This window comes from Hemibagrus wyckioides, linkage group LG06, assembly GCF_019097595.1.
Source record: "Hemibagrus wyckioides isolate EC202008001 linkage group LG06, SWU_Hwy_1.0, whole genome shotgun sequence".
Taxonomy (NCBI): Eukaryota; Metazoa; Chordata; class Actinopteri; order Siluriformes; family Bagridae; genus Hemibagrus; species Hemibagrus wyckioides.
The window spans coordinates 6,825,494-6,839,937 of NC_080715.1; the positions used below are offsets into that span (position 1 = coordinate 6,825,494).

At 39.2% G+C, this 14,444-nt stretch overlaps 1 protein-coding gene across 7 annotated transcripts in view; it reads right to left on the reverse strand.

Annotated features, from left to right (window-relative positions):
* Nucleotides 1-1,139: 1,139 nt before the first annotated feature.
* The window catches only part of ttn.1 (titin, tandem duplicate 1), a 137,078-nt gene continuing 123,773 nt past the window's right edge, over nucleotides 1,140-14,444 (reverse strand). For 6 of the 7 annotated variants that reach the window (XM_058391679.1, XM_058391678.1, XM_058391677.1 and 3 more), the window contains 16 exons: nucleotides 14,097-14,384; nucleotides 13,718-14,017; nucleotides 13,310-13,612; nucleotides 12,914-13,216; nucleotides 12,220-12,804; nucleotides 11,827-12,129; nucleotides 11,435-11,734; nucleotides 10,769-11,338; nucleotides 10,373-10,678; nucleotides 9,694-10,287; nucleotides 4,448-9,603; nucleotides 4,161-4,317; nucleotides 3,559-4,061; nucleotides 3,266-3,419; nucleotides 2,600-2,884; nucleotides 1,140-2,485 (listed from right to left, as the gene is read on the reverse strand). In XM_058391679.1, the coding sequence (XP_058247662.1) occupies nucleotides 2,190-2,485; nucleotides 2,600-2,884; nucleotides 3,266-3,419; nucleotides 3,559-4,061; nucleotides 4,161-4,317; nucleotides 4,448-9,603; nucleotides 9,694-10,287; nucleotides 10,373-10,678; nucleotides 10,769-11,338; nucleotides 11,435-11,734; nucleotides 11,827-12,129; nucleotides 12,220-12,804; nucleotides 12,914-13,216; nucleotides 13,310-13,612; nucleotides 13,718-14,017; nucleotides 14,097-14,384 (10,403 nt within the window). In that variant the 3' untranslated portion in view covers nucleotides 1,140-2,189. The remainder of the gene's footprint in view (nucleotides 2,486-2,599; nucleotides 2,885-3,265; nucleotides 3,420-3,558; nucleotides 4,062-4,160; nucleotides 4,318-4,447; nucleotides 9,604-9,693; nucleotides 10,288-10,372; nucleotides 10,679-10,768; nucleotides 11,339-11,434; nucleotides 11,735-11,826; nucleotides 12,130-12,219; nucleotides 12,805-12,913; nucleotides 13,217-13,309; nucleotides 13,613-13,717; nucleotides 14,018-14,096; nucleotides 14,385-14,444) is intronic. The other variant, XM_058391676.1, reaches the window with a different exon arrangement.

A 14,444-nucleotide genomic window follows, 5' to 3' on the forward strand; every position in this document is an offset into this window, starting at 1 on the left:
GTATTAAAAGGGCTGTTTTGAGTACCTTTCTCTTTAACTTGACATCCATTCATTTCAGTTTTTTTCAAGTTGGGCATAGGACATAACTTATCATCCAGCATCCTGTAATCTCATAAGTTTATATAGTGCACAATTACTCATTTAAATGAAAGCTCAGAAATGTTTTCTAAACTATTTTAATACTTCACTGAATTTGAGTGTGGTCTCAGTGTTATATACTCATATTTCATGAGAATTGACCTGAATCCTGTAACCTTTATCCTTCTCTTATTTCTTGTTTGAAATTTACTGTAACAGTAAATTTCAGTAAACAGGCCAGTTGCAGGAGATGAGATGCATCACTTTAAGCAGTACAAGGGAGTGCAGCTGGTTCATATGCTGTTGGCATGCTGTTTTATTCAGTTTATAATTCCCATTTAATAATGCCCTCTCGTGATGCATGTACATTTATGACAAAAAACATAGCTTGATGCAGTGTTTTCTATGCAAAGATGTTTGTAAAATATTTTGTCTCCAGTGTCAGTGATTTGTAACAGTCAGAGGGAAGACTGTTCTCTTAAGTTTTCTGAAACAGAAAAATCTTCAGGATGGAGAATTTTCTTTTTAAAACATGACAGGCTGCCTTATTTTCAGTCTTATTGACTTGAGAAGGCCTGTGAGGGGGTAGCTGTAATAGAGTAGTGAGTATAACAGGAACTAACTTGTTTTGACGGCATTCCATGATATTTAACAGAACTATACAGTTCAAATGTTAAAGGTGTCATTAATAAAACATTGTTAGTATTTCAAACTGCTGTATAAGAGGAAAAACACTTCAGGACATGTGAAAAGGAAAGTTATGGTGGTAACAGTAACTCCAGGTCACTCCGGACAACATGATGTTACTGTTAGTGACTGTTTTCTTGTAATAGCACCCATTGTGTTTCATTACATATTTGTTAATCTGATTGAGCTAATAATACTAATGACTTTGTTTACAACCTGAATGTAATACACTTTGCAGTAACTAGTATGCTGGGGTAGCCATAAGACAAAATATTAAGTGTCAGAATTATTATAGAAGTTATAATTATTTGTGTTTAGATATGTTTTCAGTAAATAAACAATTAAAACAGTAATGAAATATAACACTTAAAATTTATGGTGCTGAAATCATGCTTTATTAAATCAAAAATTCATAAAACTCAAGGAGGCAGAATATATAGGTAATTCTACATATATGAATTGCTATTGAATCAAAGTGCAGGGTATAGCATTCATGTATTTTTGTATGTAGTTTTCTATGCACAGCAGATGTCTTTACTGTGGTACACTGCTTGATGATTACCCTGGCAAAGTGAGATCCTAACACTAACACACACTAACACAAAAACACACAATATAACCTAGCTTTCCTCCAAGAGGTGGCATATATTCTGCAAAGGAGTATCTGAATTGATAAGTAAATTAATGGCCAGGTGATGTTGCTTTTATTATATCAAATTCAAACAGTCCTTTGGCAGAACATGAGCGCATATCATCATCAGCTCATTGTGCAGGCCGCTCGCACTTTGAGCATGTCATTAAAATGGTGATATGATATAGTCAGTCTGAACACAAGACCTAGTCATGCTGCTTATGTGAGGGTGAGACACAAACAGCATTCAAGGTCTTATGGTCAAGTTATAAATTCATTTGAATACTGCAATACTATGTGCACAGATGTACAGTGCATAGCTTTGTCCCTTTGATTTAGTAGAACTTCAACAGGGAGCCTCTCTACCTGTTGAGGCAATCTTAAGACTTCAACGTATTGTTGAGGCACATAATTTTGTTTCAGGTTTCACAGGGTATTCGTTCCACGAGAAACTTTCTCCTGTTAAACATTTCATTCCATTTGTTTAAGTTATTGTCATAAATAACAATTCATACATTTTCCATAACCGTTAAATTCGGCTATATACATTATGTACATGTCACAGAAAAATGGTTCAAAAAGTCATAATTACCCAATATGGCACATTTTATAACAACTTTAGACTTTAGTCTAGTTTGGCATAACTTAATGTCAAGTTTGGTATAAAAATAGTTCATATTTACAGAACAGAGATCCAGGTCTTTATCTAGAACAGTATTTTTTCTTACTCATTCAATAAATAAAATATATTGAAGAAAGGAAAATGGGTATGGACTGGATTATTTTTTTTTTTTCACATAGATCGAATGCTGACATTGACGATAGCAGTATCAGAGCCAAGCTCATTTGAAAGTTTGAGGGTGTACGCTCCAGCCTCATTTTCTTTTATGCCACAAATTCTGAGTGTCGTAGTGTCCTCAGTGGTCTCAATCTGGAGCCTTTCACTCTCTTTACTGGACAGTATCCTCCCTGAACGAGACCACTCAACATTTGGAACTGGGTCTCCAGTGAAAGCACAGGCCACAGTCAAAACCTTTCCGGACTCTATGCTAATATCCTCAGGGGCAGCTTCAATTTTAGGTGGTATACCTGTTAAATATAACGAGCAAAACATTACATTATGTTTGTTAATGTTATGTTTCTAGTACTGCCGCAACACTGTATGTGGTATCAACACACTAAAACAACCACTTTTTTCCTCACCTTTGCGCTTGTATGAAATGGAACTGAGGGAGGACCCCGCAACATGTGCATGGCTAGACATTTCCATCATGCTGCATGAACCCATGGCTACCATTGATTCAGATTTCATTGAAGTCATGCTAGTTGCTGACATGCTTTGAAATTTTATCTGAGCCATGCTGGAGCTGCTGCTTGTTGTTTCCTGTATGGTTGAAGCCACGTGCAAGGCAGAGCTGCTACTTTGTATGCTTGTAGCATCTGAGCTTTTCTTCAGTACAATCATTTTGACAGGTTCTTCAACCAGAGCTGTGAGAGTATAGCAAATAACCAGGTCATTCACCCAGCTTGTAGATTTTGGGTGGGTGAAAACCTCCTTTGCAACTACTTTTACTTAGCGTCTCTCTCCCTCTCTCTCTCTCTCTCTCTCTCTCTGTTCCTCTTATGCATGCAAAAGTTAATACTGTACTATAGTCCAGATATTGGCTTAATTTGATAACTTAAATATATAAAGTCATGGCACAATAACACATGAATAGATGCCGTTAAGTTTTACAGTTACAGCAGTGTCATAACTTCATGAAGAACATTTGTCCTGACTTAACTGTATCATGCTCTTTCATAAACTTCACAAGACTTACAGTGCATGGTGCTGTGAGTAAGTGTCACAAGAAGAAGAAAAAAAATTACCAAGAACATTGAGAGATGCTGTTGCCGAACACTGTCCAAATTGATTTTTGGCCTTCACTGTGTATTTGCCGCTGTCCTCAACAGTGGTATTCTGAATCTCAAGTTTGTATACATTCTTAGAGCGGCTCAGTTTCATATTTGATGCAATGGATAACTATGAAATTGGAGGAAATCAAAAGAATTTCATTTTGATTTCAATTTAGTTTCATTAAACACATGAAATCAAAATATGTTAAATTCAAAATATAACAATTTAAAGTTGATTTAGTTGTATGATGAGTCACACTACTCACCACTTCGTTGTCCTTTAGCCATTCAATTTCAGGAGTAGGCTCACCCCTTACTTCACAGGAAAATATGACATCCTGTCCTTCATTTACGTTCTGGGAGCGCGGTTGCACAAGGAAGCTTGGTGCATCAGATAATTTTTCACTGACTGTTGTGCCAAACTGGCACTTGACCATTCCATGTTCAGTTTTTGCCTCACATGTGACAATTCCTCTATCATGGGAACTTACACTCTTAATGGTCAAAGTGTGGTAATTTCCAGAAATACCATATCTATATTGCTCTGAATTGATCATTTCCATTCCATTCAGAATCCATTTTACATCAGAAGCCCCAGGGATATTTGCTTTCAGTGTGACAGACTGGCCTTCAGTCATTTTTATTTGTGTTTGCGAAGCTTTCATTTCTGACAAGGACTGGACTTCCTCATGAATTATCTCCTTTCTGACAAGAGCTTCTGTTAGTTCTGCTTTTGTTTGTACAGCAAATGCTGTAGATTCTCTTGATTCTGAAAGAACAAAATTTTTATTATAAAATTAATTGTATCTAACAAGAAAAAAAATCATTTTCAGGCATCCATGTATTATGTTCAGAGAGATAATTGTACCTTTAACAGTTACATTGCATCTACTAGTAACTGATCCATCACTATTTTTTGCAGTGCATTCATAAACACCACTATCAGACGTATCAGCATCATAGATTTCAAGATGTGCAGAACCACTTTCCTCAAATATTTCATATTTGCCACCCTCTGAGACACTCTGGAATGAGAATATTTACCATCATTATTTTGTGTATTATTTTTAATGCTATTTATATTGAGATTATAATGATTTATGGTATTTAATATCAAACAATTAATAATTCTCTGTTAGGATGCGATATAATTACCTTCCCATCTTTCATCCAGGAAATCACTGGTTTAGGCACACCGACAACTTTTACTGTCAGCTTGATGATTGTATCTGACAAAGCAATAATATCATCCAGTCCTGCTGAAAAGCTAGGCTTGGTTGTTTTTTCTTTTGGAACTGGTGACTTTGCTGTGAATGGTGACTTGACTCTTTGTGGTGACCTAATTGGTTCGGGTGACTTGATCCTTGGTGGGGATTTGATCCCTGCAGGTGACTTCAGACGAGGAGACTCTGGAGACTTCACTCTTGGAGGAGAAGCAACGACTTTCTGCACAGGTGTTGGTTTGCGAACAGTCAGGGTAAATTCTGCTTCTTGTTTACCCTCAGAGTTCTCCACAACCAATGTGTAGTTTCCTTCATCTGAAATTTCAACTTGAGATATCTCAAATGTAGACCTGTATTCTGTCGTTGTTACATGATGACGGTGAGATGATACAACAGCTTGTCCCTTCCTTAACCAAGTTATAGATGGTGCTGGTTCACCATCTACATCACATGTAAATTTTGCTGTCTCCCCCTCAGAAACTGTGAGTGACTGTGGCTTAGTTAGAATTGTGGCAGAAAGCGATGGTTTCTTTTTCTCGACTGCAGCTTCCTCCACTTTTACAGTTTCAGTGGTTTGAAGCTTTACCTCAGATGATACATACTCTTCATGAATAACAGTTTCTGTTGCCTCTGTTTTGATATCTGATGTTTTAATTTCAGTTACTTCTTCTATAACATGTGCTTCGGTGGTAGATGTTGCCTTTGATGATGACACATGATAAACATCTGTTCTTGTCATTTCAGGTATAAAAGGAGTTGGAGGCTCTTCATCTTTGCGCTGAGATGTATATGCAGAAAATCCACTTCCAGAAACATCTAAGGTAGCATAGTCTGAGGCTTCTCCCTTTGCATTTGTGCAGGTGACACGGTATGTCCCACTATCCTGTTCTTGGCAGTCAATGATCTGGAGAGAAAGAACCCCACTCATGTTATACATCCGATACTTATTGCCTTCTTGAATAGGCTGGCCATTGTGATACCACTGGATTTTTGCTTCTGGTTTAGACTGAACATTCAGTGTGAATTTTGTATTTTGACCAACTGCAACGCGGTGAGAGCGCATTCTTACAGTCACCCTTGGTGTATGGTCAAGACTAAAGGGCTGCTGAGACACTGTTTCAAACTTCGTCTCAGTTTTCAGAGCTTTCTTCATTGATTCATAACGTTGCATGTAGTCAACCTTTATGGATAGGTCTTGTGTAGACACTACTTTCTCACTTGACACTAGGCTTATAGAGTGTGGACGTTTCTCCTCTGAGCTTGGAAATAAGATGGTTGCTTTTTTGTCCTCATCCACTGTAGAAGACTTATCAGCCTTGGGTTGTGTCACCTTACTATAACTAGGTGAAATTGATCTAATTGGTACATCATGTATGTCAAATGTTTCTCCCATAGGTACTGAAACTTTTGTTTTCTCTTTTCTTGTGATTCTTGTTTTTTCCTCAAACTCAATGTGTTTCAGCCGACTCTTGTAAGAAGTTATCCTTGTTGTGGTAGTGACTGGTCTAAGGAGCTCTTGGTCCTCCTTTTCTTCATACATTCTTTGCTTTTGTTTAGGAGGTCTATATGTTGCTTTATCATGTCTCTGACGTAGATCAATGTAGCTTGGGCCAGCTTCATACTTGGAGGGAATGCGATAAGTGTCATATGAAGGAACTTCCCCTTCTTCTTCATCTTCAACATCATATACAGTCCTCTTTGGTGATGTAGGACGCAAAGCAGATAGTTCAAAGCGTACAGGACTTAGACTTGGTGGTGAAGCAGAGTAGCCTAATCTAAGTTCCTCTTCAAGTTTAAGTCTTTCTTCCTCAGTACTCTTCATTGACAGGTATTCTCTAACAGGAAGAAGCAATTCCTCATCAGAAAGATCACCAAGTGAGCGCCTTCTTATTCTGTAGTAAGCTTCCATTTCTGGAGAAGGTGTTCGCCGTCTTGCCGGTCTTACAGTTTCCAAGTCATCTTGTGAAAGAGTTATGTGCCATTTTGGCTTGTATTGGTCTTTAACCCTTGGCAAGGGCACTTCATAAAATTGTTCCCACCTTGATAGTCGAATACGCTTAAGTCTTTTCTGAGGAATCTTTTCCATTGGCTCAGGGAACTCATATTGATCTCGTAATTTCTTGTACCACTTCATGTCAGATAATGGTTTAAAGTGCTTGATCTCCATGTCTTCCTCAAGAGCAGTAGGACCATAAAGACGAGGTGCAGGGACAATATACGGCATTCTCAATCTCTTTTCCTCTGCCCTTTTTCTTCTTTCTTCTTTTTCCTTTGCTTCCTCAGCTTCAGTCTTTACCTTTTTAGTGGTAACTGCTGGTTTGAACATAGCTGCAGCCTCTCTCACTGCTTGTTGTGCTACAGAAGGAAGTGCTGTTACATCTGTACCAGCCAGAATCTGTGTTAATCGGACTTTTTTGTCAATCTGTTGTTGGTCTAGAGCTTGCTTCTTTCTCTTATCCTCTTCACTCTCAAAGTCCTTCTTGACATGTGTCACACGTTCAACCCTAAGTGTGGCTTGGCAACTAGCAGAACCAGCAGAATTAGTGGCAGTAACTCTGTATGTACCAGAATCTTCTGGAAGCGTGTCTCTAATGTGCAAGACAAAGTAATCCAAACCCTCATGAACAACCTCAATCTGTGGACCAAATGCCAAAGGTGTACCATCCTTCTCCCATTTTAGTGATGGTGATCCTGACACTCTTATCTCAAAGCGTACACTCTGGCCCTCTTTGCACTCCAAGTTTGCCAGTAGGCGCTTGAACATGGGTCTTATTGTATTATCAGCAGGTGCAGGGCGAGGAATTACTGTGAGACGAGCTTTACAGCTATCATCACCATACCTGTTGCGTGCCACTACAGTGTATTCGGCATCATCATCAGAGTCAAGCTTGTGAATAACTAACTGATACAGACCTTTGTCACTTATAAAAGTATATTTCTTGTCATCATCTCCTGGGGTAATCTTCTGCCCAGATTTCAGCCATATAACACGTGGCTCAGGGTGCACAGTAATGGTAACACCAAAGCGAACAGTTTCACCAAAGTAAGCAGTGCGATTGTACAGTGGAAGGGTGAATTCTGGAGGTCTTTGGAGAAGACGGGCTGTGTCTATTCTGCGTTTGACTTTCTTCACCACACGTGCTGCGTAGAAGCTACGATAGTCTCTGACACCTTTAACAAAGAGCTCAGCGTAAGCACTATCTTCACCATATTCATTGACCACTTTGCATCGGTATGTTCCATCATCGGCTCTAGTGATACCCTTGACAGTTATTGTAGCAAGCCCCTCTTCATAGGTAATTTCACATTTGGCACTTTCCTCTAGTTGTCGAACTCCACAGTACCATGTAACTTCAGTACTGCTATCATAGTTGTCGATGTTGCATATAAATTTGACATCATCTCCTTCATCAGCAACACTGTGTTTAATTTGCCCAGCAAATGGACCATGTTCAAATGGTGCAATCTTTGCTTTGGCTACTGTTACACCTCTCTGACCTCTGATCGCCCCACCACTAGCAATACGAGCAGATGAGACAACAGTATTCCATTCTTTTCTCAGCATTGCTTGGTAATATCTCTTGTGTCTTGTGACCTTGATTGACCTAGTGCTTAGTTCCTCTGAGTTCTTTGTCAGCCAAGGATGATTCAAAGCTTCAGCAGCTGTCATACGATGTTTACGGTCTTTAGTAAGAAGGCGATCTATAAAGTCTAATGCCTCAACACTTGCCTCTTTAAAGGATTCATCATCAAAACTGTACTCAGCATTAGAGATGTTGTCAATCATTTGTTGATTTGTTTCAGCAATGAAAGGATTGAGTCCACTCAGGAGAACATATACTAGGACACCAACAGACCACATGTCTGTGACAGAGCTGACCAACTCATTTTGATGAATTTCAGGTGCTGAATATTCAGGTGCTGTGTACTGAATCTTAATTTGTTCTCCAGGTGTGAGATATCTAACCTGTCCCATTTCAATGATCTTGATAGTAGTTCCCCTTCTTGTGGTGTATACTATATTCTCAGGCCTGATATCAAAATGGCCATAACTCTTGCTGTGTAGAAACTCAAGTGCTTCACATACCTGTCTGATGTAATTAACAATTACACGTTCATTGAGCTCAAAGTTTGCTGTGCCAATACGCTCAAATATGTCAACACCAGATATAAACTCATATATCATAACTAGTTCTTCAGGACTGTCAAATGATTCATGGAGCTGCAAGAAGTTCTTATGACGTGCCACATTTATGGTGGCAATTTCTTTCTTTATTATTGCTTGATCTGCACCTTTTACTTTAACAAATTTGGCAAAGAATGTCTTCTCCGAACTAATCTCAACACAACGATGAACAATGCCAAACTGTCCACGACCAAGCTCTTCAGCAATCATGTATTTGTTGTGTAAATTCTTAACCTCTGAATGAGGAGCTTTACCCTTAAAGACAGGTCTGCTGTCATCAACCTCCTCATCATAGTTAAGAACTCTTGATTTATCTTCCTTTGTAACAACTGGTCCACTTGGTTCAGATGGTGCACTCTGGCCAAATTTGTTCTCTGCTATTACACGGAATTGGTAGCTTGTTTTTCCAAACAGGTTGGTGACAGTGTAATGAGTGTCACGTGACTGGGCAACACGGATCCATCTCTCTGCTGTAGTGGCACACTTCTCAATAATGTAGTTTCTAACTCTACTTCCTCCATCACTGGCAGGTGCCACCCAATTAAGTGTAACAGAATCCCTAGACACATCACTGGCTTTGATGCTGCGAGGTGGATCAGGGACATCTGCAACATCAAGTTCAACTGTTTGTTGGTCAATGCCAAATCTGTTCTTTGCACAGACAATATAGAAACCAGCATCCTTCTGATCCACTCCATTCGGGAACACAAGAGATGTGAATGATCTTGTGACGATGACTTGATAGTGCCCATTGTTATCAATAAGATCTTGTCCCTTCTGCCATGTGATAACTGGATCTGGTTTTCCACTGAATGGTATCTTGATGTTCACCACTTCACCACGAAGAGCACAGATGGCCTCTTTGTCTTGTAGGTTCTTAGGTAAATGAATCTTTGCTGGTACTAAAAGAAAAAGAAAAACATTGTGTTTTACAAAACACTATTAACACTAAAGTAAATATGTAGCATGATTCATTGTTTCTTTAAACTTACTTTCAACATCAAGAGAAACAGTTGCAGAAATTGAGCCTCCCTGGTTTGTTGCTCTGATCTGATAGACAGTTGAATCTTCCTCATCAGCATTAGTAATGACAAGTTGATGATAACCTCCCTTGAATTCCTGGATCTTGATTTTGATTCCATCTGCCTGAATTTCTTTGCCGCGCTTGAACCATTTAATCACAGGTTTGGGTTGTCCTGATATCTTGCAAACAAATGTTGCATTGCTCTTGTATTTCACACTCATATTTCTGAGGTCTTCTTTAAAGGCAGGAGCATGTACTTCAACATCAGTTCTTGGAATGACAGGGTCTGACTCTTCACTGTATTCACTCTCTCCACCAAGATTTTCACATTTCACACGGAAAACATACTCCAGGCCTTCTGTAAGACCTTTAACTGAATAAACTGTCTGGTGAATCTCATCAGTGGTTACAGCAACCCATTCACCTGTCTTTTTGTCCTTCTTTTCAAGACTATAGCTTTTGATCTTGGACCCACCATCAGAAAGAGGTGGTTTCCAAGAAACAACACAAGAGGTCTTGGTTACTCCAGATACAACTGGCTTTAGTGGTGCACCTGGCTTATCTGTAAAACATTTGAGATGCACAAGAAAATGACTCAATATGTTTCTCCATTTTTAATTGTATTATCTTAATATTTCTTAGCTCACCTAATTGACTCTTGATAAGAATAGCAGATGGAGTCTCCAATGGTTCACTGATGCCATAACGGTTTTGTGCTGAAATGCGGAAGAAGTAACCTTCATTTTCCACTAGATTGGAAATGCGGCATGAGGTTCCTGAAATAGATGATGAGACAAGTTGCCACCCAGCACCCTCTTTGTCTTCATGCTTCTCCACAATGTAGTTTGTTATCATTGATCCACCATCATCTTTAGATGCCTTCCAACTTATTATCACAGAATTCTTCAATAAAGCCTCAAGAACAATAGGTCCTTCTGGCATGAAAGGTTTGTCTGGAAAAAAGAAAGGTTATTCACAATTTTTAAAATAATTAAATGACATAAAAATACTATAAGAATATATTTAATGTATTAAGTCTTCACCTAGGATTTCAAGTTGTGTTACAGTATCTGCAGAGCCAAAGTGGTTGTTGATTCTGATTCTGTACTGTCCTCCATTCACCCTGCGTTGGACATTCTTTAAAATCAAATGAGTGTAATGCTCTGTGTTCTCAATGATGACATTCTCAGAGGGCTCCACAGGTTTGGCACCATGAAGCCACATAATTTTTGGTACAGGACGACCTATATACACAGCATGAACGCGTACAGTTGTACCACATCCTGCAAAGATTTTGTCTTTTAATGGGACAGGGAATTGAGGTGCTGCTTCGAGAACCAAGGTTCCACTGGTCTCACATTCTCCAGCTTCATTCACAGCCTTGCATGTGTACAAGCCTTCATCTTCTTGTTGGTCTGTTGAGATGGTTAAGGTATGGTTACGGCCATCAGAGGTTGCAGCATATTTGCGTCCCTCTTTGATTTCTTTTCCACCTTTGTACCATTTAATTTCTGGAACAGGCCTTCCAATAATTTGACATTTTAGAGTGGCAGTCTCTCCAAGCTTGGCAGTAACTTCATCCATCTCTTTTCTGAGGGCTGGTTTAGCTCCAGCTGTTCAAAAAAATGTTGAATGTTAAAATGTACAATAAATAAAAGAACAATAATCTAAGTTATATATTGTAAATATGAGCTGCAAAAACTACTTACCACTTAGTTTGGTTTTAATTCCTGCTGCAGTCCTACGAGGCCTGCTGATTCCAGTTTCATTTTCAGCAAAAACTCTAAATTCATATTCAGTGGCCTCTTGCAAACCACCCTGAGTAAATTGTTTTTCCTTTAATAGCTCCCTGTTACACTTCTTCCAAGTGCTCTCTGCTGATTTTCTGTACTCAACCCAGTAGCCAAGAACTGGCTTTCCACCATCACATTGAGGAGCTTCCCAGCTAATCATTATGTAATCTTTAGCTACAGCTGAAGTGTCTATCTCCCCTGGTTGACTTGGTTTATCTGAAACAGAAAGAGGGAAGTAAAGTAAGTTGTTTGTGTTGTTATTAAACTCAAATGTGGTTAATATGTTAATTAAAAACGAATTTCCTTACCAAATGGATCTTTGCATATGACAGAATCTGATGAAGGTCCAGGTTCACTCTCTCCAATGTCATTTACAGCGATCACACGGAACTGATATTCTACTTCAGCAGTGAGTCCACTAAGAGTGTACATGGTGGAAGTAACCCTTGTCTCATGGCGAACCCACTTGTCAGATGACACCTCTTTATACTCTATGAAGTATCCAATGATCTGTGATCCACCATCGTCTTTAGGTTTACTCCAAGCAAGATCAGCAGAGGACTTAGTAACATCCATGATTTCTGGTGGTGTACTTGAAGCCTCTGGTACACCTGTTTTATGCATACACAAAGCATTGGTATTTTTACAATTGATTAAACCTGATACTTGCTTTTGGTAATAAGAGTTGAAAAAGTACTTACAAATTGGAGTCTTTGGTACCACTGGTTGTTCAGATTTAAGGGAGCTACTGATGCCAAACTTGTTCTCTGCTGTCACCTTAAAGTGGTACTCAGCATTTTCCTGAAGTCCTTTAACTACCAAAGATGTGTCAACCACTCTGGAGTCCACAGTATACCAGGCTGCTTTTGTTACCTCACGCCGCTCCACAATATATCCAAGGATTTCTGACCCCCCATCATCTTTTGGTGGCTTCCAGCTCACTCTTACAGAATGTGCTTGGATATCCTCAAATCCTAGAGGACCCTCGGGAGCCGCTGGACGACCAATTACCTTGACCTTGATTTGCACCATCTTTTTGCCACATTTGTTTTCAAGATGGAGAATGTATACACCAGAGTCAGACCGTTCAGCATCCTTGATAACAAGCTCAGAAACATCCTCACTTGAGACAATCATTGCACGGTTAGAGACATCTGAGCCATCCTTTGTCCATTTGCAAACAGGTGTTGGCTTGCCTTTTATAGGAACTGAAAGTTTGATCACTGCTCCATGTCGGACAATGAATATATCTTTGTACTTAGCTTCAAGATCATGACTTGGAGGTTCTGAAATAAAGCAATTTGATTAAATAGTTAATCATAGTTAAGCAGATAGCAAATAATAATGTTCATAGTTGTAAACACTATAAAAACATAAAAATAAGTTATGTCATACCAAGCATCTCTGTCACAGTCACTGTTCTTGGCACTTCAGCAGGTTCGCCTGGTCCACCAGCATTACAAGCCAAGACTCTGAATTTGAACTCCTCGCCTTGAGGCATTTTTGTCAAGGTGTATTCACAAATCATTGTAGGTGTAGTATTGCACTTAATCCAAGCTAGAGAACCAACCTTTTGCATCTCAATGAGGTAACCAGTAATTTTAGAGCCACCCTCTTCATCAGGTGGATTCCAGGCCAAAGACACAGATGTCTTTGTAGTCTCTATTACTCTCGGATTCTGAGGTGAGGCAGGTGGATCTGAAAAGATTGGTTATTGTTATAAAACTGGCTTGACAATGAATTATTTCATTTCAAAGATACATTTTTGAAAAAAAGCAAAACAACTCTTACCGACTGGATCTGTTGCCACAGCCGGTTTTGAGAGAAGGCTGGGTTTGCCAACACCTCTAGCATTGATGGCAGTGACTCTATGCTCATATTCCAGGCCCTCAATAAGACCAGTGGATCTGTATCTTGTCATTGTGACAGGGTTCTTATTAGCACGGACCCATCTGTCAGCTCTGACCTCCTTGCGCTCAATGATGTAGCCAGATATCTCCAAGCCACCATCCTCATCTGGTGGTTCCCAAGCAATGGTCATTCCATCTCGAGACGCATCAAATACTACTGGGCGGCCTGGTGGTCCAGGAATGGCTGTCACCAGAGAAATGTTTGTGTTAGTTTGTTGCATCTTGTATAATATGGAATAGATATTTAAATAAAGTATCTATAAAATATAAACTATGCTATAGTTCTTACATTTAAGACTCCTGCATTCCACAATTTCTGACTGCAAGAAGTCTCCAGCACCATAGCGATTGACTGCTGAGACACGGAAGACATACTCATCTCCCTCTGTTAATCTGTCAAATTTGAAGGTTGGCCTGCTGACTGATTCAGAAACTGGTACCCATCCTGGACGATGAGCATCACGTTGTTCAACGATATAATTAGTTACAGGAGCACCTCCATCTCTCTCTGGTGGGTCCCAGCTTATTGTAACTGAGGATGCATCAATCTCATCAAAACGAATAGGTCCTTTAGGCTGATCAGGTTTGTCTGAAACAAAAAAAAGGAAATAATGATTATCATGTCAGAAGCTGGAAGATTGATAGGTTACATCAGACAGCTGACTTACCAAGAATGATTACTTTAATCGTCTCTTTGGTAATTCCAGTAATATTCTTTAGTTCAAGGATGTATTCTCCAGTATCATCAATTGTGGTGTCAAGCACAGTTAACCTAGAGAATTTCGCAGTAGACTGAATCTTCACACGTTGCTGTATCTTCAACCTATTATCATTAAAGTACCAGGAGGAAACTGGAGGTGGCCTTCCAATGATTGGCAAATTAAGTTCAAGGGGTTTGCCTGCCAAAACACTGATGATCTTTTGTGGAATGCTTGATAGATCAACCTTTGGCATAACTGAAAAAGAGAGATGTATGAGTCAAACACATTTTGCCACTGATCTGATTTATTTATTTT